The sequence below is a fragment of the Heterodontus francisci genome, chromosome 23 (assembly GCF_036365525.1).
Source record: "Heterodontus francisci isolate sHetFra1 chromosome 23, sHetFra1.hap1, whole genome shotgun sequence".
In the NCBI taxonomy this organism is placed as follows: domain Eukaryota; kingdom Metazoa; phylum Chordata; class Chondrichthyes; order Heterodontiformes; family Heterodontidae; genus Heterodontus; species Heterodontus francisci.
Window position 1 is genome coordinate 69730011 of NC_090393.1, and position 25872 is coordinate 69755882.

Sequence of the window (25872 nt, forward strand, 5' to 3'; positions counted from 1 at the left end):
ATGAAAGGAAACTTGCAAGGGACAGCAAAATAAATAAGAAGAAATTTTATAGTTCAATAAAGGGAAAGCGGGTGGTCAAGAGCAATGTAGGCCCACTAAAAGCTGAAAATGGAGATATTGTCATTGATAATGGGGAAATGGCAGACATGTTGAACAATTACTTTGCCTCAGTATTTACAATTGAAAAGGAGGATAACTTGCCGGAAGTCCCAAAAAAATTGGTAGCCGATAGGGGACAGGGACTTAATACAATTAATGTAAGTAAAACATCAGTAACGAGGAAATTAATGGAACTAAAGAGTGAGAAATTCCCAGGACCTGACGGTTTCCATCCGAGGGTGTTAAAGGAAGTAGGGGAGCACATTGTAGAAGCCCGAACTATAGTCTTTCAGAGTTCCCTAGATTCAGGACTGGTCCCTCTGGATTGGAAAGTTGCACATGTCACTCCACTTTTTAAGAAGGGTGAAAGGGGGAACCAAGGAAATTACAGACCAGTTCGCCTGACACCTATGGTAGGCATGTTGCTGGAGTCTATAATCAAGGATAGGGTGACTGAACACCTAGAAAATTTCAGTTAATCAGGGACAGCCAGCATGGATTCATGACGTGAAGGTCATGCCTGACAAATCTCATTGAATTTTTTGAAGAAGTGACTAAGGTAGTGGACAGGGGAATGTCCATGGATGTTATTTATATGGACTTCCAGAAGGCATTTGATAAAGTCCCACATAACAGACTGTTAACTAAGGTGGAAGCCCATGGAGTTGAGGAAAAATTATTGACATGGTAAGGAAGTTGGTTGAGTGGCAGGCGACAGAGAGTGGGGATAATGGGTAAGTACTCCGATTGGCAGGATGTGACTAGTGGTGTCCCGCAGGGATCTGTGTTGGGCCTCAATTATTCACATTATTTATTAACGAATTGGATGACGGCAGGGAGGCGGTGCCATGGTGGTAGTATCACTGAACTAGTAACCCAGAGACCCAGGGTATTTCTCTGGGGACATGGGTTCGAATCCCACCACAGCAGAAGGTGGAATTTGAATTCAATTAATAAATCTGGAATTAAAAGCTAGTCTAATGATGGCCATGAAATCATTATCGATTGTTATAAAAACCCATCTGGTTCACTAATGTCCTTCAGGGAAGGAAATCTGCTGTCCTTACCTAGTCTAGCCTACATGTGACTCCAGACCCATAGCAATGTGGTTAACTCTTACATGCCCTCTGAAATGGCCTCCACATCCTTCTGGTAGTGTGGTGACCAGATTGCACGCAATATTCCAAGTGTGGCCTAACCAAGGTTCTGTACAGCTGCAGCATGACTTGCCAATGTTTATACTCTATGCCCTGACCGATGAAGGCAAGCATGCCGTATGCCTTCTTGACTACCTTATCCACCTGCGTTGCCACTTTCAGTGGTCTGTGGACCTGTACGCCCAGATCTCTCTGTCTGTCAATACTCCTAAGAGTTCTGCCATTTACTGTATACTTCCCACCTGTATTAGATCTTCCAAAATGCATTACCTCACATTTGTCCGGATGAAACTCCATCTGCCATTTCTCCGCCCAATTCTCCAACCGATCTATATCCTGCTATATCCTCTGACAATCCTCATCACTATCCGCAACTCCATCAACCTTTGTGTCGTCCGCAAACTTACTAATCAGACCAGCTACATTTTCCTCCAAATCATTTATATACACTGCAAACAGCAAAGGTCCCAGCACTGATCCCTGTGGAACACCACTAGTCACAACCCTCCATTCAGAAAAGCACCCTTCCACTGCTACCCTCTGTCTTCCATGACCGAGCCAGTTCTGTAACCAACTTGCCAGCTCACCTCTGATCCCGTGTGACTTCACCTTATGTACCAGTCTGCCATGAGGGACCTTGTCAAAGGCTTTACTGAAGTCCATATAGACAACATCCATTGCCCTTCCTTCATCAATCATCTTCGTCACTTCCTCAAAAAACTCAATCAAGTTAGTGAGACACGACCTCCCCTTCACAAAACCATGCTGCCTCTCGCTAATAAGTCCATTTGTTTCCAAATGGGAGTAAATCCTGTCCCGAAGAATCCTCTCCAATAATCTCCCTACCACTGACGTAAGGCTCACTGGCCTGTAATTTCCTGGATTATCCTTGCTACCCTTCTTAAACAAAGGAACAATATTGGCTATTCTCCAGTCCTCTGGGACCTCACCTGTAGCCAATGAGGATACAAAGATTTCTGTCAAGGTCCCAGCAATTTCCTCCCTTGTGTCCCTCAATATTGTGAGGTGATCCCATCAGGCCTTGGGGACTTATCTACCTTAATGAGTTTCAAGAGGCCCAACACCTCCTCCCTTTTGATATCGACATGACCCAGACTATCTACACTCCCTTGCCTAGACTCATCATCCACCAAGTCCTTCTCTATGGTGAATACTGATGCAAAGTACTCATTTAGTCCCTCACCCATATCCTCTGGCTCCATGCATAGATTCCCTCCTCTGTCCTTGAGTGGGCCAACCCTTTCCCTGGTTACCCTCTTGCTCTTTATATATGTATAAAAAGCCTTGGGATTCTCCTTAATCCTGTTTGCCAATGACTTTTCATGACCCCTTTTAGCCCTCTTGACTCCTTGCTTAAGTTCCTTCCTACTTTCTTTATATTCCTCAAGGGCTTCGTCTGTTCCCAGCCTTCTAGCCCTTACGAATGCTTCCTTTTTCTTTTTGACTAGGCTCACAAGATCCCTTGTTATCCAAGGTTCCCGAAACTTGCCAAACTTATCCTTCATCCTCACAGGAACATGCCGGTCCTGGATTCTAATCAACTGACATTTGAAAGACTCCCACATGTCAGATGTTGATTTACCCTCAAACAGCCACCCCCAATCTAAATTCTTCAGCACCTGCCTAATATTGTTTTAATTAGCCTTCCCCCAATTTAGCACCTTCACCCGAGGACTACTCTTATCTTTATCCACAAGTACCTTAAAACTTATGGAATTATGGTCACTGTTCCCGAAATGCTCCCCTACTGAAACTTCGACCACCTGGCCGGGCTCATTCCCCAATATCAGGTCCAGTACGGCCCCATCCCCAGTTGGACTATCTACATATTGTTTCAAGAAGTCCTCCTGGATGCTCCTTACAAATTCTGCCCCATCCAAGACCCTAGCACTAAGTGAGTCCCAGTCAATATAGGGGAAGTTAAAATCACCCACCACAACAGCCCTGTTGCTTTTACATCTTTCCAAAATCTGTCTACATATCTGCTCCTCTACCTCCCGCTGGCTGTTGGGAGGCCTGTAGTAAACCCCCAACATTGTGACCGCACCCTTCCTATTCCTGAGCTCTACCCATATTCCCTAGCTACATGATCCTTCCAAGGTGTCCTCCCGCAGTACAGCAGTGATATTCTCCCTCACCAGTAATGCAACTCCCCCACCCCTTTTACATCCCCCTCTATCCCGCCTGAAGCATCTAAATCCCAGAATGCTTAGCTGCCAATCCTGCCCTTCCCTCAACCAAGTCTCTGTAATAGCAACAACATCATAGTTCCAAGTACTAATCCAAGCTCTAAGTTCATCTGCTTTACCTGTTATACTTCTCGCATTGAAACAAATGCACTTCAGATCACCAGTCCTGCTGTGCTCAGCAACATCTCCCTGCCTGCTCTTCCTCTTAGTCTTACTGACCTTATTCACTAGTTTCCCCTCAGTTATTTCACCTGCTGACCTACTGCTCTGGTTCCCACCCCCCTGCCACACTAGTTTAAACCCTCCCAAGTGACACTAGCAAACCTCGCAGCCAGGATATTTGTGCCCCTCCAGTTTAGATGCAACCCGTCCTTCTTGTACAGGTCCCACCTGTCCCGGAAGAGATCCCAATGATCCAGATATCTGAAACCCTCCCTCCTACACCAGCTGTTTAGCCACGTGTTTAGCTGCACTCTCTTCCTATTTCTAGCCTCATTGGCACGTGGCACAGGATGTGATAAATGGACACTTGGATAATAAAGATCTGATTGGGCATAATCAACATGGATTTATGAATCGGAAATCATGCTTGACGAAACCTGTTTGAATTTTTTGAGGATGTTACTCACAGAATTGATAAAGGGTGCATCAGTGGACGTGGTGTACTTGGATTTTCAGAAGGCTTTTGATAAAGTCCCCCACAGGAGGTTGGTTAGCAAAATTAAAGCACATAGGAAAGGAGGTAATGTACTGGCATGGATTAAGAATTGGTTAACTGGCAGAAATCGGACAGGAGAAATAAATGGTTCATTCTTGCTTTGGCAGGCTGTGACTAGTGGGGTACCGCAGGGATCAGTGCTTGGGCCCCAGCTGTTCACAATATATATCAATGATTTGGATGTGGGGACCACATGTAGTATTTCCACGTTTTTGGATGACACAAAACTAGTTGGGAATGTGTGTTGTGAGGAAGTTGTAATGCGGCTTCAAGGGAATTTGGACAGACTTAGTGAGTGGGCAAGAACGTGGCAGATGGAATATAATGTGGAAAATGTGAGGTTATTCACTTTGGTAGGAACATAAGAACATAGGAACTAGCAGCAGGAGTAGGCAATTCAGCCCCTCGAGCCTGCTCCGCCACTCAATACGATCATGGCTGATCTCATCTTAGCCTCAACTCCACTTTCCTGCCCATTCTCTATAACCCTTCAACCCATTACTAATTAAAAATCTGTCTATCTCCTCCTTAAATTTACACAATGTCCCGGCATCCACTGCACTCTGGGGTAATGAATTCCACAGACTCACGACCCTTTGAGAGAAGTAATTTCTCCTCATCTCAGTTTTAAATTTGCTACCCCTTATCCTAAAACTATGACCTCTCGTTCTAGATTGCCCCACAAGAGGAAACATCCTCTCTACGTCTACTTTGTCAATCCCCTTAATCACCTTATATACCTCAATTAGATCTCCTCTCATTCTTCTAAACTCGAGAGAGTAAAGGCCTAAACTGCTCAATCTTTCTTCTTAAGACAAGCCCCCCCATCTCTGGAATCAATCTAGTGAACCTCCTCTGAACTGCCTCCAATGCAACTATATCCTTTCTTAATTAAGGGGATCAAATCTCTACGCAATACTCCAGGTGCGGTCTCACCAATACCTTGGACAGTTGCAGCAACACGTCCCTACTTTTATACTCTATTCCTTTAACAATAAATGCCAAAATTCCATTTACCTTCCTTATCAACTGCTGTACCTGCAAACTAGTTTTCAGCGATTCATGCACGAGGACACCCAGATCCCTCTGCACCGAAGCACTCTGAAGTTTCTCTCCATTTAGATAATAATTTGCCTTTCTATTCTTCCGACCAAAATGGATAAACTCACACTTATCCACGTTAAAATCCATCTGCCAAATTTTGGCCCATTTATCTAACCAATCCATATCCATTTGTAGATTTCTTATTTCTTTATTGCAACTTACTGTCCCACCTGGTTTAGTGTCATCTGCAAATTTGGCTTTAGTACCTTCGATCCCTGCATCCAAGTCATTTAGAGGATTGTAAATAGTTGGAGCCCGAGGACCGAACCCTATGGCACCCCACTAGTTACATCTTGCCAACCAGAAAAAGACCCATTTATCCTGACTCTGTTTTCTGTTGGTTAGCCAATCCTCTATCCAAGCTAATAAATTGCCCCTAATCCATGTGAACATACCTTGTGTATTAACCTTTTGTGTGGCACCTTATCAAATGCCTTCTGGAAGCCCAGATATACGACATCTACAGGATCCCCATTTTCCAATTTACTTGTTACAGCTTCGAAGAACTCTAGCAAATTAGTCAAACACGATTTACCCTTCATAAAACCATTCTAACTCTGATGGATTGCGTTTTGGCTTTCTAAATGTCCTGTTATTACTTCCTTGATAATGGATTCTAACAATTTCCCAATGACAGATGTTAAACTAACTGGTCTAAAGTTTCCTACTTTCTGCCTCCCTCCTTTTTTGAATAAGGGTGTTATATTAGCATTTTTCCAATCCACTGGAACCTTTCCCGCATCCAGGGAATTTTGGAATATTTTAACCAATGGATCCACTATCTCCTCTGCCACTTCCTTTAAGACCCTAGGATGTAGGCTATCAGGCCCTGGGGACTTGCCTGCCTTCAATCCCAATAGTTTGCTCAGTACTTTTGCCCTAGTGATGATGATTTGTTCCAAGTTCCTCCCTTTCTATAACCTCTGCATTTCCTGTTACTATTGGGATGGTACTAGTGTCCTCCACCGTGAAAACTGAATCAAAATACTGATTTAGTGTCTCTGCCATTTCTGTATTCCTCTCTATTAACTCCCCAGTCTCATCCTCCAAAGGACCAACATTCACTTTAGCTACTCTCTTCCCTTTTAGATACTTATATAAGCTTTTGCTATCTGTTTTTATATTTTGTGCTAGTTTTCCTTCATAATTTACCTTTGCTCTTTTTATTACTTTTTTAGTAACCTTTTGTTGATCTTTAAAAGTTTCCCAAACTTCCAGCATGCCACTGGCCTTTGCAATATAGTATGCCTTAGTTTTTGTCTTTATGTTATCCTTAACTTCCTTGCTTAGCCATGGATGTTTTTCCCCCTCCTAGAATCTTTCTTCCTCTCTGGAATATATTTTAGTTGGGATAAATTGAATATCTCCTTAAACATCTGCCACTGCTCGTCAACTGTCCTACCTTGTAGTCTTCCTGCCCAGTCTACTAGAACCAAATCTGTCCTCATGCCTATATAATTACCTTTGTTTAACTCCAGAACGCTTGTGTGGACTCCAGCTTCTCGCCCTCAAACTGAATGTGAAATTCTAGCATGCTATGATCAATTTTCCCTAGAGGATCCTTAACAATGAGATAATTTATTAATCCCACCTCATTTCACAATACCAAATCTAGAATAGCCTGCTCCCTGGTTGGTTCCACAACATATTGCTCCAAAAAACAATCTCTAATACATTCAACGAACTTTCCCTCAAGGCAACCTTTCCCAATTTGATTCATCCATATGCATATTAAAATCACCCATGATTATTGCCGTATCTTTCTTACAAGCCCCCAGTATTTCCTGGTTTATACTGTGCCCCACTGCAGAACTACTGTTTGGGGACCTATAGATTACTCCCTTTAAACCTCCTCCCTCTCACCTTAAATCTATGTCCTCTGAGAAGCAATCGAGGTAAACCTCAAGACGTTCGTCATCCTCAAATGTCTTCTGAAGGCAAGAGAAACACACAGAGAAAAATGTCCTGCCCCCAGAAAAGTATGCAGAATCTGCTCCTGGTGCAGTTGATAAGGGTCGATGGCGGAAGGATAATTTAAAAAAATTTATTCTTGGGATGTGGGCATGGCTGGCAAGGCCAGCATTTGTTGCCTGTCCCTAATTGCCCTCAAGAAGATGGTGATGAGCTGCCTTCTTGAACCACTGCAGTCCATGTGGTGTCGGGGCAGATTCTCCAACTTAACCTTGTCGCTAAAATCCTCCATGCCTGGAACCATTCTGGTAAATCTCCTCTGCACCCTAAAGTGAGGTGACCAGAACTGGATGCAATACTCCAGTTGGAACCTAATCAGAGCTTTATAAAATTTCAGCCTAACTTCCCTGCTTTTGTACTCAATGCCTCTATTTATGAAGCCCAAGATCCCATATGCTTTGCTGACCACTCTCTCAATATGTCCTACCACCTTCAAAGATCTTGTGTACACCAAGAATTGGGAGAAGCATATAGTTAAAGCAGAAACTGGGAATGTGGGAGTGACACTCCTTATCCATTGTGTGTAAGAACCTGATCATCAAATGCTCTCGTTGTTGCTGTACATGGTGCAGGTCTGCCTCATACCCAGCTCTTGCTCCGCAGCGTCTAACCGAGCCATCTCCCACTTTATCTGGAGTTCGAAAATGGACCATGTCTGCAGGGGCACGATACACAAATCTCTAAAGGGGGGGGGGGACATACCAAACATCGCCATCATCCTTGTTGTGCAGCTGCATCAAACTGTGTACAGATCCCTGGTATGCAAACACCAAGAGTTACTACATGCCGATGTTCTTTCCGTTTCCAGTTTGTAGAGGATGGGTCAGGCCATGTTACCGTGCAACGCTCCATTCAGTTGGATCATGTCATATCACCCGTCACTCATTGAAAAGTTTGTACAGAAAAACACCTTTGACCACAAGTCGATCAGGGAATGGTCTGCATGGATGCCCTCCAGGTCCCGCGGAAAAATGGTTCCCTGAACAGACTGTCGGTCATTTGACAGAATGCCTCATTGCAAGAACACTCCATCAGGCACCAAATGTAGCTTGCCTGGTACACCTGGCTTCTCAGCGACAACACATACTGTCCTCGAGGACACTGCAGTGGGGAAGAGTCTGTCATCCACATTCTTCTGGAATGTGGTTTTGCAAAGAAGGTCTGGAAAGAGATGCTGTGGTTTTTGTCAAGGTTCAGCTCCATAACACAGACCATCACCTCAATGAAAAACTCTCTTTGGTCTGCTCGACTGTTGGTCTTCCACTGCAAACAGCTGTCCATGACCAAGTGTTGCAGACTGACACATTACAAGTTCCAGGATAATGTGCTGAGGGACGCACTAAAGCGTGGGGCAACCATCACAAATGCCTAATGGGGAAAGGCCACAGTTTCGGGCCCTCCTGCCATTGTGGACTGAGTGGCATAAAATTCCTCGGGCTGTATGTATCAGGGAAATTTTAATATAATGTTTTAATATAATACAATCTGCATTCTAAGTGGAGTGAGGCTTCCTAGAGGATGTTATGAAGGCACTTCTATATTTTTTGTGAAGTTTTTTTGAGGACATATTTAAATTATGGAGATGGGTTCATTGGAAGACTGAAGATTTTATAAATGCTGGACTTTGTTTTGTTGTTGACAGTTCACAGAAAGGACACCGAGATGTTGTTTGAAAACAACCTTTGCTGGAAATCATGTGCTTTAAGCTCAATAAACAGAAACCTTGGTGACCGGGGGAAGATGTTTACAGAGAAGCCAAATGTCAAGGTTTATGGCGGTCAGGAGGTTGACTTTCTGTTTGTGGTTTCACTTCTGAGATATTGTTTTGGTTCAGTTGGGGTGTGAACTGTTTTGAAGACAGTTGGTGTTTTTTGCCTGCCAAGGAAAAAAGAAACTCCAGCTCATTTTGTCAGTGTGTCAGCTCATTTTTCCTCCTGTCTTTGGGAAAACCCTGCGATTCAAGTGTGTGTTGGCTGAAACTCCAGACGCCACATGTCCTGGAAAGCCCACCAGACAATTTCTCGACATCTCCAGAATGAATTGCTTCTGAACAGATCCTAGTGACCCATCCCCAGAGACCCAGACGCCAGACCAAAAGGGTCAAGAGTCTTCCTTCCATCTCTTCTCTTTTTTCTTCAAGAATTAGCAAGTATTTGGCCATAGTATCCTTTTTCTGTAACAGGCACTGTACAGATAATTTCTGTTTTCTTTCAGTATATATGTGAGTGTCTGTGTGGGGAATTTAAAAAGGGAACTTTCATACGTCTCTCTGTGTGTTAATGCTTTGCTTTGGTACTGGGTAAGTCTTGTTTTATAATAAACTGATAAATGTATTGTTTATTGGTATATTTTATTCTGGGACAAAGAGTAGGGTATATGATTGACCGCATCGGTAACTGGGTAAACATTAACTATGTGAACTGCAACATTTGGATTGTAACGTATCTTTGCAAATTTTATGAATAAAGTACATTTTTGAAACAAGACGACATGAGCCTAACCTCAGGGCTCAGGAACGTCCCTGTGGAGTCTGTACTCCACCTCAGGCACACAAGAAACCTACCTGGGACTTCCTCCTAATGTTGGTTTGGATACCCTTCATATTCAGACAGACTGACAGCCAATCAAAACATAGTAAACACTACATCAGAGAAAATAACCAACAGGAGTGCCTCACCTTGACGGTCAGCTGACCCCAGTCTCTGTCGTCCACACTCTCCGACCCCAGCACGAGACTAAAGGTGTCAGACACTCTGTTTAACAGCAGCTCCAGGTGATCAGTCCAGGTACACCAGTCCAGACGTTTCTCCATGCAGGCACTCACTGAAAGAGTTCCAAAACCCCAGAGTTACCGCCAGTTATAGCCAGAGTGCCAAAACCCCAGAGTTACCGCCAGTTACAGCCAGAGTGCCAAAACCCCAGAGTTACCGCCAGTTATAGCCAGAGTGCCAAAACCCCAGAGTTACCGCCAGTTACAGCCAGAGTGTCAAAACCCCAGAGTTACCGCCAGTTACAGCCAGAGTGCCAAAACCCCAGAGTTACCGCCAGTTACAGCCAGAGTGCCAAAACCCCAGAGTTACCGCCAGTTACAGCAAGAGTGCCAAAACCCCAGAGTTACCGCCAGTTACAGCCAGAGTGCCAAAACCCCAGAGTTACCGCCAGTTACAGCCAGAGTGTCAAAACCCCAGAGTTACCGCCAGTTACAGCCAGAGTGTCAAAACCCCAGAGTTACTGCCAGTTACAGCCAGAGTGTCAAAACCCCAGAGTTACCGCCAGTTACAGCCAGAGTGCCAAAACCCCAGAGTTACTGCCAGTTACAGCCAGAGTGTCAAAACCCCAGAGTTACCGCCAGTTACAGCCAGAGTGCCAAAACCCCAGTTACCGCCAGAGTGCCAGGACCCGAGTTATTGCCAGTTACAGCCAATCACGCCTCCCCATCCAGATGGTGAGCAGTTCAGTTTGTTAAAATGAACCACAATGTTTCTGAGCACCTGAAAGAATGGGATGATTGGAATTAATAGTGGCAAAACCCTATAACAGCCCGATAACACCACCCTTTGGAATCCAGCCCAGATACACAGCAAGCTTGCTCAAGGCTTAGGATAGGAACAGAGGGGCCAGCCCAGCAGGTGAGGAACAAGCAACTGGAAATAAACTGAGGAACGTCTACTTCATGAGGTGGGGGCTCAAGAAATGCAGTGCCAGGTTTGGGAGGGGCACTGGGTCAGACATTCCACTTCCACCTCTCGCATTGGATTCAAATCCTGCCCAGGCCAATGTAACAGTCTCCTCCAGTTGCAGTGTGGAGGGTCCTACCCAATTCCTGCATAAACTTGGCAAAGGATATCACAGTTTGAAAAGGGAACAGTTTACACTGGGACAGGGGAGGAAGGTTAAATCAGGGATCATTCTCTGTTTTGCTCTGTATCTAACCCATGCTGTCTGCTCTGTGAGTGTTTCCTGGGACCGTATAGAAGCAACTTTACTCTGTATCTAACCCCGTGCTGTACTTGCCCTGGGAGTGTTTGCTTCGACAATGAAAAGAAAGACAGTTTTTGTAAGGTTGACATGAGAGATCTGACTGACAACTGGATTCCTCGAGCAAGTTAACAGGAAGCTACAGTTAAATTCTGCAGAAGATGCCAAATACACACTTCTGTCAATGTGGCCATGGCTCAAACCTGGAATTTGCTGGATTGTTGTGATCTACAGTAGCATAGACACACTTCTTCATCGGTCTTAAGAGCGGCTGTCATATTCACTGGTTCCAATCCTTCCCCACACCTGCTGGGATCTGTAAATGGACAAGAAGCTAGAGTGTGTGGTGGGCCTGCTACAGGGAAAGTCATGAAGCAAGGAGACTATTAGCCTAATTGGGGAGGCATCCATGGAGTTAAGGGACCGGCGAAGGGGAGCAGGGATGAACAGGGCACTATTTATGGCAAGCATAGAGCAAGGAGGGCTATACATGAAACAAGGGGAGAAGTGGGAGGGAGGCGCAGAGTAGGGGGTTTGGCAGGGGGAGGAAACCAGTACAAAGTCAGTCTGCGATCTAGCACTGAATATAAACACACCCAGTCACATACCTGTCTGCAGTTCATTCACTGACAGCACCTGAAAAACAATGAAGTGGAGAGTGAGATGACAGCAGCATGAAATATGGATTAAATGCACAGCAACATAATGAGAAAACAACAGGCTGAATGTGTGACATGGAACAGTGACACTGTGCCACCTAAGTAACCCCCCTCCCTCACTCCCTAGTTAGTCTGTACCGTATAACTGCACACTCTAACTCCACATACCCCCTGTGTCTCCAATAGGTTACTCTGCATCTTCTCCAGCATTGTATTCCTCTTCTTCTATTGACCTGCAGATTATCAAAACAAGACGGTCAGTAGATCATACAGACAGGAAACATCAATGTTCTGTGAGTAAAGACTGACCTGTGGCGATGTGAGCAGAATGAGCAGTGATGTGATCAGTAATGACAATTAAAGATGACTTCAATCTCAAGTCTGGTTCTTGTATTGGGGATGGTGTTGAACTACCTGATTCCCAACAGTCAGCTTTGACAGCACGTTGGAAACAGTGATGATAAAAACAGAAAATGCTGGAAATACTCAGCAGGTCTGGCAGCATCTGTGGAGAGAGAAACAGAGTTAACGTTTCAGGTCTGTGATCTTTCATTAGAACTCCAATCTCTTGATGTCTTGCTTTATCAGCATCAATGTTTCAGATCCACACTAATGTATCAGAAGGACTCAGGTCTGCTAGATCCACAGTATGATTTTTCACCTTCATTTGATTCCAGACCCGTACAGGTCCTTCATTATTGGAACTGCTCAGCTGATTCTCCTCAGCATGTCCAGTTCCCTACAGCCGTCTGTTAACAGCTTGCCACCAAGATAAAGCCATCCGCTGCCTTCAAATGTTGTTTGTGAACTGGAATGTTTTTCACTGCAGTATTATTTCCCAACACTCTGCACTCGATCCTTGCCCAAGAAACTAGTAGCCCACGAGCTCTGCGTCATCTTTAAGCTTGCCAACGGGTCTGAGAGACTGCTCATGTCCTGACCGAGGAGAGTTACATTATGGTGGCGTAGTGGTATTATCACTGGACTTGTAACCCAGAGACCCTAAGTATTGCTCTGGCGACATGGGTTTGAATCCCACCACAGCAGAAGGTGGAATTTGAATTCAATTAATAAATCTGGAATCTGGAATTAAAAGCTAGTCTAATGATGGCCATGAAACCATTGTTGATTGTTGTAGAAACCCATCTAGTTCACTAATGTCCTTTAGGAAGGAAATCTGCTGTCCTTACCTGGTCTGGCCTACATGTGACTCCAGACCCACAGCAATGTGGTTAACTCTTACATGCCCTCTGAAATAGCCTAGCAAGCCACTCAGTTATACCTAACCGCTACAAAGTCAATAAAAAAGAATGAAACCAGACGGACCACCCGGCATCGACCTAGGCACCGGAAATGACAACGGCAAACCCAGCCCTGTCGACCCTGCAAAGTCCTCCTGATTAACATCTGGGGGCTGCCCTTGACATCAAGGCAGCATTTGACCGACTATGGCATCAAAGAGCCTAGCAAAACTGGAGTCAATGGGAATCAGGGGGAAAACACTCTGCTGGTTGGAGGTCCAATCTAGACCTCCTTTGTTATCTCTTGCCCCACCCCCACCTCACTTGCTTATAACCTGTGACTTTTCTAATATTTGTCAGTTCCGAAGAAGGGTCACTGACCCGAAACGTTAGCTCATCTTCTCTTTTCACAGATGCTGCCAGGCCTGCTGAGTGATTCCAGCATTTCTTGTTTTTATTTCAGATTTCCAGCATCCGCAGTATTTTGCTTTTATTTCAGAAGTGGGGATGTTCGCTGATGATTGCACAAGGTTCAGCACCATTCGTGACTCCTCAGATACTGAAGCAGTCCATGTAGAAATGCAGCAAGACTTGGACAGTATCCACGCTTGGGCTGATAAGTGGAAAGAAACATTCGCGCCACACAAGTGCCAGGCAGTGACCATCTCCAACAAGAGAGAATCTAACCATCTCCCCTTGACATTCAATGGCATTACCATCGCTGAATCCCCCACTATCAACATCCTAGGAGCTACCATTGACCAGAAACTGAACTGGAGTAGTCATATAAATACTGTGGCTACACGGGCAGGTCAGAGGCTAAGAATCCTGCAGTGAGTAACTCACCTCCTGACTCCCCAAAGCCTGTCCACCATCTACAAGGCACAAGTCAGGAGTGTGATGGAATACTCTCCACTTGCCTGGATGGGTGCAGTGCCAACAACACTCAAGAAGCTCGACACCATCCAGAACAAAGCAGCCCACTTAATTGGCACCCCATCTACAAACATTCACTCCCTCCACCACCGACGCACAGTGGCAGCAATGTGTACCATCTACAAAATGCACTGCAGCAACGCACCAAGGCTCCTTAGACAGCACCTTCCAAACCCGCGACCTCTACCACCTAGAAGGACAAGAGCAGCAGATGCATGGGAACATCACCACCTGCAAGGTCCCCTCCAAGTCACACATCATCCTGACTTGGAACTATATCGCAGTTCCTTCACTGTCGCTGGGTCCAAATCCTGGAACTCCTTTCCTAACAGCGCTGTGGGTGTACCTACCCCAAGGACTGCAGTGGTTCAAGAAGGCAGCTCACCACCACCTTCTCAAGGGCAATTAGGGATGGGCAATAAATGCTGGCCTGGCCAGTGACACCCACATCCCATGAATGAATTTAAAAAAACTTGCGCAGTCCAAGTTGGATAAAGAATCTGATCATCAGTAATGGCAATACTTACACAGATGGAGTGCAGGATCCAGTCCATTAAATGGCAGAGCAGCGCTAGAGCCAGAACACATCCCTGCCATATTCCAGATTCAGACTCATGGTTTTCCCAGTCAGAGCTGTGCTCTTGGGTCATTATGTGGATCCTGAATGTGCCTCAGGAGGATGTCAGGGATGCCTTGTACAGTCTTCCATGGAGCAATTGTGTTGACACATCAAAGGCTACATTGATATTAATGGAAGTGACTGTCAGAAAAAGCTGAATGTACAATGACTCCCAGACTACAGGCCTAGAGCAAGTATGGCGGCTACTGTAGATCTCTCATCGGTTGTTTGGGATAGAAATGCAATACTGTACCAATGTGCCTCCTGGCTTGCCAGTCATGTGACATCTACCATGCAGGACTCTGACTGGGGGCAGCCATTATAGTCAGTTTCAATAAAGACAGAGTACACACCAGACTGGTGTCCTGTGAGCTCGTAACAAGGTGTCAGAGTGGAGCTGAGGTGAGTGTTGAAGAGCTGTTTAGAAGCACAGCTATGGAACAAAGTCCACAGGAATGGTTAGAACTGATAAAAGCTGCTAGAAGCCACAGAAAAGGAACAAAGAAACAGCTGAAAGCACAGGGTAAGACAATGGCTGCAAATTTTCCTCTGCCTGCGCCGTTTGAAATCAAAGATGATATGAAACAGAACTGGTAGTTTTTCTACTCGCAATGGCAAAATTATGAAATTGCAACAGATTTAGTTGACAAGTCATAGCGGCTGCAAGTAGCTACACTTTTATCACTGTTGGGGAGAGACTGTTACAAAATGTATTCCACCCTAAATCTCTCTGAAGAACAAAAAAAAGGGCAGCAGAAATTTTGAAAGCCTTGAAGGCATGCTTTGAACTCCAAATGAACATGACCTTTGAACGGTATGTGTTCAATATTAGGGCCCAAGGTGAAAAAGAATCCATTGATCTATATGTGACTGCATTAACATAGCTCATAGAATCCTGTGAATTTGCACAACTAAAAGATGATCTAATTCAAGACAGGATTGTTTTAGGCATAAGAGATCCCACAGTGAGAGCATATCTACTGAGAGAAGACAAACTTACTCTCAGGAAAGCAATCGATGTGTGCAGAAGCACTGAGGTTGTAAATCAGCAGCTAGAGCATATTCACAGCAGAACAGACCAGACTTTGCATTATGCTGGCAGACATTCCGGGCAGAAAGATCATGGACAAGGGGCAGGATGCAAATACTGCAGAGGACGTCACGCACAGGAAAAGAAGGCATGTCCAGCATGGGGAGAGCAGTGTTCTCACTGCAAGAAGCTGGATCATTCTGCACACAAGTGTTTGGCTAGAAGGAAGCACAACGAGCAGGTATGGAGGGCCACTAGAGAGAGATGTCAGCGTACAACAGGTCGGTTCAGGCAGGTCGATAGGTAATGAATGGTTTGTGACTGTTGGAATGACGACGGCAGAAGGAGAACATCAAGTCCAAAAAAAGTGCCCTGATAGACACCGATGCTTCATGTAACATACCTATGCAAGGTGGCTCAACATGGCATTCCAAAAATGAAGCCCTTGAAAGTAAGGTTGAGGCTGTATGATGGCACCATACTAGTGCTGAGAGGACAAGTTACTCTGAGAGCCCAATGAAATGGCCAGAACGAAGATCTGGAGTTCCAGATTGTAGACGGCAAGCAAAAGCCATTCATCTCAGCCGAAGCAAGTCTAAAGCTTGGACTGGTAACCCTCAATGTGCAAAAAGAGATTTGCAATGTGTCACAGCACATTAAACTATTGACCATGGAACAGATGCTGGAGGAGTACAACGATATATTAACAGGTTTAGGATGTCTTCCTGGAGAATATCATCTCGAAGTAGATGAAAGGGTAAGACCAATGCAGCATCTGCCGAGGAAAGATCCAGCTGCCCTCAAGGCCAGCCTGAAAGACAAGATAGAAGAGCTGGAAAAGAAGGGAGTAATCAAGAAAGTGACAACCCCTACAGAATGGATTAGCAGCATGGTAGCAATGAAACAACCTGAAAAGCTGAGAGTACATATCGACCCAAAAGATCTGAAGAGATCTCACTACCCTATGCCAACAATCGAAGGAATTTTACCACAAAATTTGTCCACAATCTTTCTGCCCTTTCAGCCTGGAATGTCTATCAGCATAATGCAAGGCCTGCTCTGTTCTGCCATGTTTTGCAGAGGCAAAAATCTTCACTACCCTAGATGCGAAGGATGGTTACTGGCAAGTAAAGCTGGATGAAAGCAGCAGCTTTCCAACCACATTAAGGACACCGTTCGGGAGATACAGATAGTTGCGCATGCTGTTTGGCATTTTCACGGTTCCAGAAGAGTATCAATGCAGACAGCATGAGATAGTTAGTGATCTTCCAGGAGTGGAAGCTATAGTGGATGATCTGCCAGTATATGGATGCAGAGACTAAATGGAAGAAGCCATAGCTGACCACGATCAAAATCTCGTGTGACTGCTGGACAGAGTTCGCCAGGTTAACCTGAAGCTGAACAAGCAAAAATTGCAATTAGTGACAGCAAAAGGTCTTTGCCCAGATCCCGAAGAGGTGAGAGCAGTAGCAGCGACACAGCGACCAAGAGATACATACAAACATACGAATTAGGAGCAGGCCACTCGGCCCTTCAAGCCTGCTTCGCCATTCAATAAGTTCATGGCTGAACTGATTACTCCACATTCCCACCCACAATAACTTTTCACCCCCTTGCTTATCAAGAATCTATCTAACTCTGCCTTAAAAATATTCACAGGCTCTGCTTCCACTGCCTTTTGCGGAAGAAAGTTCCAAAGATTCACGACGCTCAGAGAAAACAAATTCTCCTCATCTCGGTCTTAAATGGGCAACCCTTTATTTTTAAACAGTGATCCCTAATTCTAGATTCTCCCATTAGGGGAAACATCCTTTCCACATCCACCCTGTCAAGACCCCTCAGGATCTTCTATGTAAATCAAGTAAAAGCAGTGCAACAATTTGTTGGATTTGTCAACTATTTAGCAAACTTCTTGCCCAATTTGTTGTGACTGTGTGAACCATTACGCCAACTCACTGCCAAGGACGTGCAGTGGTATTGGGGCACAGAACAAGAAGCAGCGTTCACTAAAATCAATCAACTCATGACGGCAACGCCAGCGCTGAAATACTATTTCAGCAGTGGCGGCACAGTGGCGCAGTGGTTAGCACCGCAGCCTCACAGCTCCAGGGACCTGGGTTCGATTCCGGGTACTGCCTGTGTGGAGTTTGCAAGTTCTCCCTGTGTCTGCGTGGGTTTTCTCCGGGTGCTCCGGTTTCCTCCCACAAGCCAAAAAAGACTTGCAGGTTGATAGGTAAATTGGCCGTTATAAATTGTCACTAGTATAGGTAGGTGGTAGGGAAATATAGGGACAGGTGGGGATGTTTGGTGGGAATACGGGATTAGTGTAGGATTAGTATAAATGGGTGGCTGATGTTCGGCACAGACTCGGTGGGCCGAAGGGCCTGTTTCAGTGCTGTATCTCTAATCTAATCTAATCTAAATGATGGTCACCCTGCAGTGTGACGCCAGCGAGACAGGACTTGGAGCAACCCGAATGCTGCAAGAACAACCAGTTGCATTTGCATCCAGGGCGTTAATGCAAACGGAACGACATTACGCTCAGATCGAGAGAGCACCTGGCCATTGTCTTTCTTTGTGAACATTTTCATCAATACTTGGAAGAGACAAAGTGACACTCGAATCCGACCACAAGCCACTCCAAAGCATTTTCCTCAAGCCGTTACTATCTGCTCCAAAGCATTTGCAAAGGATGTTACTCCGGTTACAGAGATATCATCTGGACGTGTCATACAAGCATGGGAAACAGATGTACATCGCTGACACGTTGTCGAGAGCAGCACTCCTTATGAGGAAAGTAGAGGATGCTACGACAGAGTGTGAAATCTTCCAGATCCAACGTGAAGCTGCAGCTCGACATGCTCTAGAAGTCATCAACCCAGCAGAGACATTGAATCTGACAGACACACGCTTGGCTCAAATCAAGCAAACTACCCACAAGATCCAACTCGACAAGTGTTGCAAGAAGTAGTGATGAAAGGATGGCCTGAAAGCATCAAGGACACGCCTGTTGTCACAAGAGCGTACTGGGTTTACAAAGATGAAATAACAGTCCAAGATGGCATCCTGTACAAAGGAAATAGAGTCATCATCCCTAAAGTGTTGAGAGGAGAGATACTAAAGTGCATCCATGCAAGCCACCAACGAATTGAGTCGAGTCTGAGGAAGGTAAGAGAAGTGATCGACTGGCCAAACATGAGCAATGAAATCAAGGACCATATCAGCCAGTGCAGTGTGTGTAACGAGTACCAAGCGAAGCAAGCTAAAGAGCCATGATGACACGTCATCGCACACAGACCATGGATGAAGCTGGGAGTAGACCTCGTCACTCTGACAAGAACTAATTATCTTGTCAACATAGACAACTATTCTGATTACTGGGAGATAGACCAGCTGACCTCACCGGTGAGATTGTAGAATGCCTGAAAGCACACTTTGGTCATTACGGCATTCCAGACATTGTGAAGACCGACAATGGCCTTCAGTTCATGAGTGAAGAATTCAGCCACTTCATAAAGAATTGGGAAATTCAACATCATACTTCATTTCTGCTCTATCCTCAGTCAAATGGATAGGCTGACGTGTCAGTGAAAATCACCAAGGGAATCATAAAGAAAGCGAGCAAATGCAGCACAGATACATACAAGGCAATCCTCGAGTGGAGAAACACACCTACCGAAGGCATGGAAAGTAGTCCGGTACAAAGACTAATGTCACACTGCACCCAAACTACTCTTCCAATAGCAAAAAAAACTACCGAAGCCAAAAGTAGTAACAGGCATGAGTAACAAAATCAAGGTGAAACGGCAGAAAGCCAAATTTCACTTGAACAAAACTGCCAAACCATTGCCTGAATTGAACGTTGGAGAGCTTAATGTTTGTGGCGAAAGATAAAGCATTAGTCCAGAGAGAGTGTTGTCATGTAGTCAGAGCTGCTCATTATTCCGCTATTAACAGTCTCTCTGGACTAATGCTTTGTCTTTCACCACATGCCTTAACACACACTTTGTCTTTGTCCCAGGACAGCTTTGTTATTTAATCTCTCCTGCCCTATCAAACACCTTCCCCTTTATTCTTTCCCCCACCCGCTCCCCTTCACTTACTTAAAACCTAATTCTTATCTAACCTTTGCCAGTTCTGGTGAAAGGTCACTGACCTGAAACGTTAACTTTGCTTCTCTCTCCACAGATACTGCCAGACCTGCTGAGTATTTCCAGCACTTTTTGTTTTTATTTCAATAAAGACAGAGTCCACACCAATCCTGTGAGCTCATAATGGGTGAAGGCAAATTACTCAGGATAACATTTGGTTAGCAGTGGCTGAAGCTGAGAAGGACAACACTGAAATTAGATTAGATTAGAGATACAGCACTGAAACAGGCCCTTCGGCCCACCGAGTCTGTGCCGAACATCAACCACCCATTTATACTAATCCTACACTAATCCCATATTCCTACCAAACATCCCCACCTGTCCCTATATTCCCCTACCACCTACCTATACGAGTGACAATTTATAATGGCCAATTTACCTATCAACCTGCAAGTCTTTTGGCTTGTGGGAGGAAACCGGAACACCCGGAGAAAACCCACGCAGACACAGGGAGAACTTGCAAACTCCACACAGGCAGTACCCAGAATCGAACCCAGGTCCCTGCAGCTGTGAGGCTGCAGTGCTAACCACTGCACCACTGTGATTTTTCAAGCAACAAAAAGTAGTTACTAGTCTATAATGGCCATATTCAAGAGTGTAGGCCTTTCTCTTTAAAGTACAAGATAATGATCACTTCCACTGGCTGGCACTGTCCAACAAGTGCAAACTAAACAAAGAGTTGATGCAGTGCTGAGGTTGACTGCTCAATAACCCACTACGAAATGCAACAATTACACTGTGCAGGGGGCGGGGGTTGATTGAATGTGCTTGCTGGGGGCGGGGGGGACTCGGGTTTGCTTGCCTGGGCGGGGGGGGGTAACTCTTGCCCCGGGGGTTGGATGTGCTTGCCTAGGGGGGGGTTGGGTGTGCTTGCGCCGGGAGGGGGAGGATGGGTGTGCTTGCCCCGGAGAGGGGGGGTTGGGTGTGCTTGCCCCGGGGAGGGGGAGGATGGGTGTGCTTGCCCGGGGAGGGGGGGGGATGGGTGTGCTTGCCCCGGGGAGGGGGGGGGGGATGGGTGTGCTTGCCCCGGGGAGGGGGGGATGGGTGTGCTTGCCCCGGGAGGGGGAGGATGGGTGTACTTGCCTGGGGAGGGGAGGGGGGGGGATGGGTGTGCTTGCCCCGGGGAGGGGGGGATGGGTGTGCTTGCCCCGGGAGGGGGCGGATGGGTGTGCTTGCCCAGGGAGGGGAGGGGGGGATGGGTGTGCTTGCCCCGGGAGGGGGCGAATGGGTGTGCTTGCCCCGGGAGGGGGGGGGATGGGTGTGCTTGCCCCGGGAGGGGGCGGATGGGTGTGCTTGCCCGGGGAGGGGAGGGGGGGATGGGTGTGCTTGCCCCGGGAGGGGGCGGATAGGTGTGCTTGCCCCGGGAGGGGGGGGGATGGGTGTGCTTGCCCGGGGAGGGGAGGGAATGGGTGTGCTTGCCCGGGGAGGGGAGGGGGGGATGGGTGTGCTTGCCCCGGGAGGGGGGGGGATGGGTGTGCTTGCCCGGGGAGGGGGGGAATGGGTGTGCTTGCCCGGGGAGGGGGCGGATGGGTGTGCTTGCCCGGGGAGGGGGGGAATGGGTGTGCTTGCCCGGGGAGGGGGCGGATGGGTGTGCTTGCCCGGGGAGGGGGGGAATGGGTGTGCTTGCCCGGGGAGGGGAGGGGGGGATGGGTGTGCTTGCCCCGGGAGGGGGCGGATGGGTGTGCTTGCCCGGCGAGGGAATGGGTGTGCTTGCCCCGGGAGGGGAGGGGGGATGGGTGTGCTTGCCCGGGGAGGGGAGGGGAGGGGGCGGATGGGTGTGCTTGCCCCGGGAGGGGAGGGGGGATGGGTGTGCTTGCCCGGGGGAGGGGAGGGGGGGGATGGGTGTGCTTGCCCGGGGGGGGGGGAGGGGGGGATGGGTGTGCTTGCCCCGGGGAGGGGAGGGGGGGATGGGTGTGCTTGCCCCGGGGAGGGGAGGGGGGGATGGGTGTGCTTGCCCGGGGGGTCTCTCCTCCTCCCCCCCATCGACACCGACTCTCTCCAGTTTCACAAGGCCGCTCTGCACAGCCCAATACCGGCATCACCGCTTCCACCAGTTCCGACCGCACAGAAACCCGCGATCCCCATCCAACAGTCTCTCCCTCCTGCCCCTCTCCCCTCTCCCCTCCTGCCCCTCTCCCCTCTCCCACCCCCGGCCACTCGGCCTCTCTACCTGCTGCTGCTCCACAGGTGGCGGCCTGGCTGGAAGCTCAGCCGCCAACAGCGCCACATGCGGCTGGAGGACTGAACCGGGAAACCTGTCAATCAGCCGCTCCGCAAACCCACATCATCGAGCTGTTGTTCTGCAATGTTAAATCTCTGAAATATTAAATGCTCAGTGAGTAAAGGACAGTGACAAAAATACCTGAGACTGAAAGCAGAGAGCGGTGCTTTTTCAGACTGGTGGGATTTCCCCAGGAGCCAGCGTTAGGACAACGGCTGTTTTGATATGTCTGAAATATATATGGACTTGGGTATAATTTCAAACTGCTGATGATACAAACTCAAATGTAATAAACAATGAGACGGTTAATAACAGACTTCAGGCGGACAGAGACAAGCTGGTAAATTGGGCAGACCACGTGGCAGATGAAATGTAACACTGCGATTTGAGAAGTGATACATTTTCGTAGGAAGAATGAAGAGACAATGTGACCAAAACAAAATTTTAAACGGGGTGCAGGAGCAGAGAGACCTGGGGTATCAGTACACAGATCTTTGAAGATGGCAGTACAAGTTGAGAAAGCTGTTAAAGCAAATGAGACCCTTGGCTTTATTAATAGAAACATAGAAAATAGGTGTAGGCCATTCAGCCCTTCAACCTGCTCCGCCATTCTAAAAAGATCATGGCTGATCGTCTAATTCAGTACCCTGTTCCCACTTTCTCCCCATATCCCTTGATCCCTTTGGCATTAAAAAATATATCTCTCTCCTTCTTGAATATATTTAATGACTTGGTCTCCACTGCCTTCTGCAGTAGAGAATTCCACAGGTTCACCACCCACTGAGTGAAGAAATTTCTCCTCATCTCAGTTTTAAATGGCATACCCCGTATCCAGAGACTGTGACCCCTGGTGCTGGACTCCCCAGCCATCGGGAACATCCTCCATGCATCTAACCTGTCTAGTCCTGTTAGAATTTTATAGGTTTCTATGAAATCCCCTCTCATTCTTCTAAACTCTAGTGAATATAGGCCTTGTTGACCCAATCTTTCCTCATACGTCAATCCTACCATCCCAGGAATCAGTCTAGTAAATCTTCTTTGCACTCCCTCCATGGCAAAAACATCCTTCCTCAGATAAGGAGACCGAAACTGCACACAATACTCCAGACGTGGTCTCACCAAGGCCCTGTATAACTGCAGTAAGACATCCTTGCTCCTGTACTCAAATCCTCTTGCAATGAAGGCCAACATACCATTCACCTTCCTAACTGCTTGCTACACCTGAATGGCTTGCTTTCAGCGACTGGGTACAAGGACACCCAGGTCTCATTGCACCTCCCCCTTTCCCAATCTATCACCATTCAGATAATAATCTGCCTTTCTGTTTTTACAACAATGTGGATAACCTTACATTTATCCATGTTATACTGCATTTGCCCACTCACCCAACCTGTCCAAATCACATGGGAGCCTCTTTGCACCCTCCTCACAGCTCACATTCCATGCACACCCCCCCCCCCCCCCCCAGCTTTGTGTCATCTGCAAACTTGGAAATGTTTCATTTAGTTCCCTCACTCAAGTCATTAATATATATTGTGAATAGCTGAGGCCCAAGCACTGATCCCTGCAGTACCCCACTAGTCACTGCCTGTCACCCAGAAAAAGACCCGTTTATTCCTACTCTCTGTTTCCTGTCTGTCAACCAATTCTCAATCCATGCCAGTATATTACCCCCATGTGCTTTAATTTTGCACACTAACCTCTTATGTGGGACCTTATCAAAAGCCTTCTGAAAATCCATCCACTGGTTCTCCCTTATCTAGTTACATCCTACTAGTTACATCCTCAAAAAGCTCCAGTAGATTAGAAATAGAGTACAAAAGCAAGGAAGTTACACTAAGCATTTGACTGGTTCAATCTCAGCTAGAGTATTGTGTCCAATTCTGGTCACTGCACTTCAGAAAGGATGTCCAGACCTTAGAGTGCAGAAGAGATTGACTGGAATGGTATCAGAGATGGGGGACTTTGAGCAGAAGAGGTTCAGAGAAAACTTCATAGAAGTGTTCAAAATCATGAATAGTCCTCATGCAGGAAATAAGTTAAAAGTGTTTCCACTGGCAGAAGGGGCAATAACTGGAGGACACAGATTTACGTCAATTGGGAAAAGAACCAGGTGGTTGATGAGGATTTTATTTCAACACAGCGAGTTTGATGCCTAAAGGGCAGTGGAAGCAGATTCAATAGTAACTTTCAAAAGAGAATTGGATAAATACTTGAAGGGGACAAACATTATAGTGTTATTGTGAAAGAGCAGAGGTGGGACTAATTGCGAATAGCTCTTTCAAAGAGCCAGCACAGGCAGAATAGGCTGCATGGCCTGCTTCTGAGCTGTATCGTTCTATGATTCTGTAAGTAGTGGCAACTGTGGCAGGAGGACCGAACCTCTGCTAAAAGGGATAACGAAAAGAAACTTAGGAGGGCTACAGACTGCCAACTCTCACAAATTATTCACAAAAGACGTGATTTCAAAATAAAATTGAGCCTCTCTTGGAATCTCACGAGAGATCTTGGGATTTGACAGGTGGGTTTGAAAGGGGCCTCTGTGAAGGTTGTGCTCCTCCTCCGGACTGTGTAGCGTTTGGATTGCCTCCCCTTCCCTGTGAGGTGGTCAGACAGTGAGCCAGAGTGGTGCGAGAGAGCCTGGTGTGGGCAGTGAGAGACATCATCCAGAAGCATGTTGCTCTCATGGTCACCGAGCAGCTAAGTGAGCAATGGCACAGAGCAAGGCTCCAGCCCCTGACAGCAGATGAGAACTGATTGTTTTCACGCCTTGTTACTGGCTGTTTATTGATCTATTTCAGTGCAGCTCCTCTCCTTGCTGGAGATGCTGAACTTAATTTCCAGGGCATATGCTTTTGCTGCCTACCCTCCACCTCAGTACAGTTTCAAGAGTCTCCTTGCCACATTTTACAGTAAACCCTGTAAAGCTGAATTGAAGAACATCTGCTGAAAATCAGGCGAAAAAAAGGCAAGGAAGGTCCTCCGGCACCAGACAAAATAACAGGATGTGTGCCAAGCCTGATCTTAGGCAGCATGGAAGGGGAGTGAGTTTTACTGATGGTGAATCTGAATTGTATTCAACCACTGGCATTGGCAAAGTTCCATTTATTGTTTAACAAAGAAAGACTTGCATTTAGATCACACCGGATGTCCCAAAACACTTTACAGCCACTTCCGGGAGTGGGCCTGACCCCCGGACACTCTAGTTTTTCCCAAGGTGTTGTAAATCAGGCAGTAGGCTGCTCAGTAGTCTACACAAGGCACTCAGTGCCTATCTTAGGCAGCCCTCGGGACATCTGAGAAAAGGCCTGATTCAATCTTGGGTCAGATGTTCTTCAGGCGTCCTGGAGACAAGGACATTAGTCCCTGAAATTAGGCTTTGTTCCCCCAAAAGTGGTAGTGATGTAGTTAAGAGCTCTGACCTGTTAAATATTAAACAAGCCACTAATGAGGTTTATAAACCAACTGTCAATCTATCTTGATTTGTTCAAAAAACTTAGCAACTCTACCAAATCTCTTGACTTTTCAGAGTTTGTCTCTGATTTAGGAGATGGTGGGGTTGCCATTACTGCAAATCTTATGATTTAACACATTTTGTTTTTAAATTAGTAGTGTAGTTCCTATTTTTTACAATTATATTAGAGGAAATTATTTATTTTTTATTATGGTTTCAAGATGGTTCCTGGACAGAGAGCTCCCTTCACCATTTGTTGCCCTTTCCCTGGAAGTGCAGAAGGTTTTAGTTTACCAGGCATCAAGATCGGCGCAGGCTTGGAGG

At 46.4% G+C, this 25872-nt stretch overlaps 1 protein-coding gene across 6 annotated transcripts in view; it reads right to left on the minus strand.

Moving 5' to 3' along the window:
• si:ch211-225b11.4 (tRNA (32-2'-O)-methyltransferase regulator THADA) overlaps nt 1-22100 on the minus strand; it is a 286781-nt gene extending 264681 nt beyond the window's left edge. For 4 of the 6 annotated variants that reach the window (XM_068055472.1, XM_068055471.1, XM_068055473.1 and 1 more), the window contains exons 1-5: nt 22044-22085; nt 12206-12401; nt 12065-12129; nt 11846-11873; nt 9937-10082 (exon numbers count right to left, since the gene is read on the minus strand). In XM_068055472.1, coding sequence (XP_067911573.1) covers nt 9937-10082; nt 11846-11873; nt 12065-12106 — 216 coding nt within the window. In that variant the 5' untranslated portion in view covers nt 12107-12129; nt 12206-12401; nt 22044-22085. Of the gene's footprint in view, nt 1-9936; nt 10083-11440; nt 11554-11845; nt 11874-12064; nt 12130-12205; nt 12402-22043 lie in introns of those variants that run through there. The other 2 variants (XM_068055469.1, XM_068055470.1) reach the window with 2 other exon arrangements.
• Nucleotides 22101-25872: the final 3772 nt, after the last annotated feature.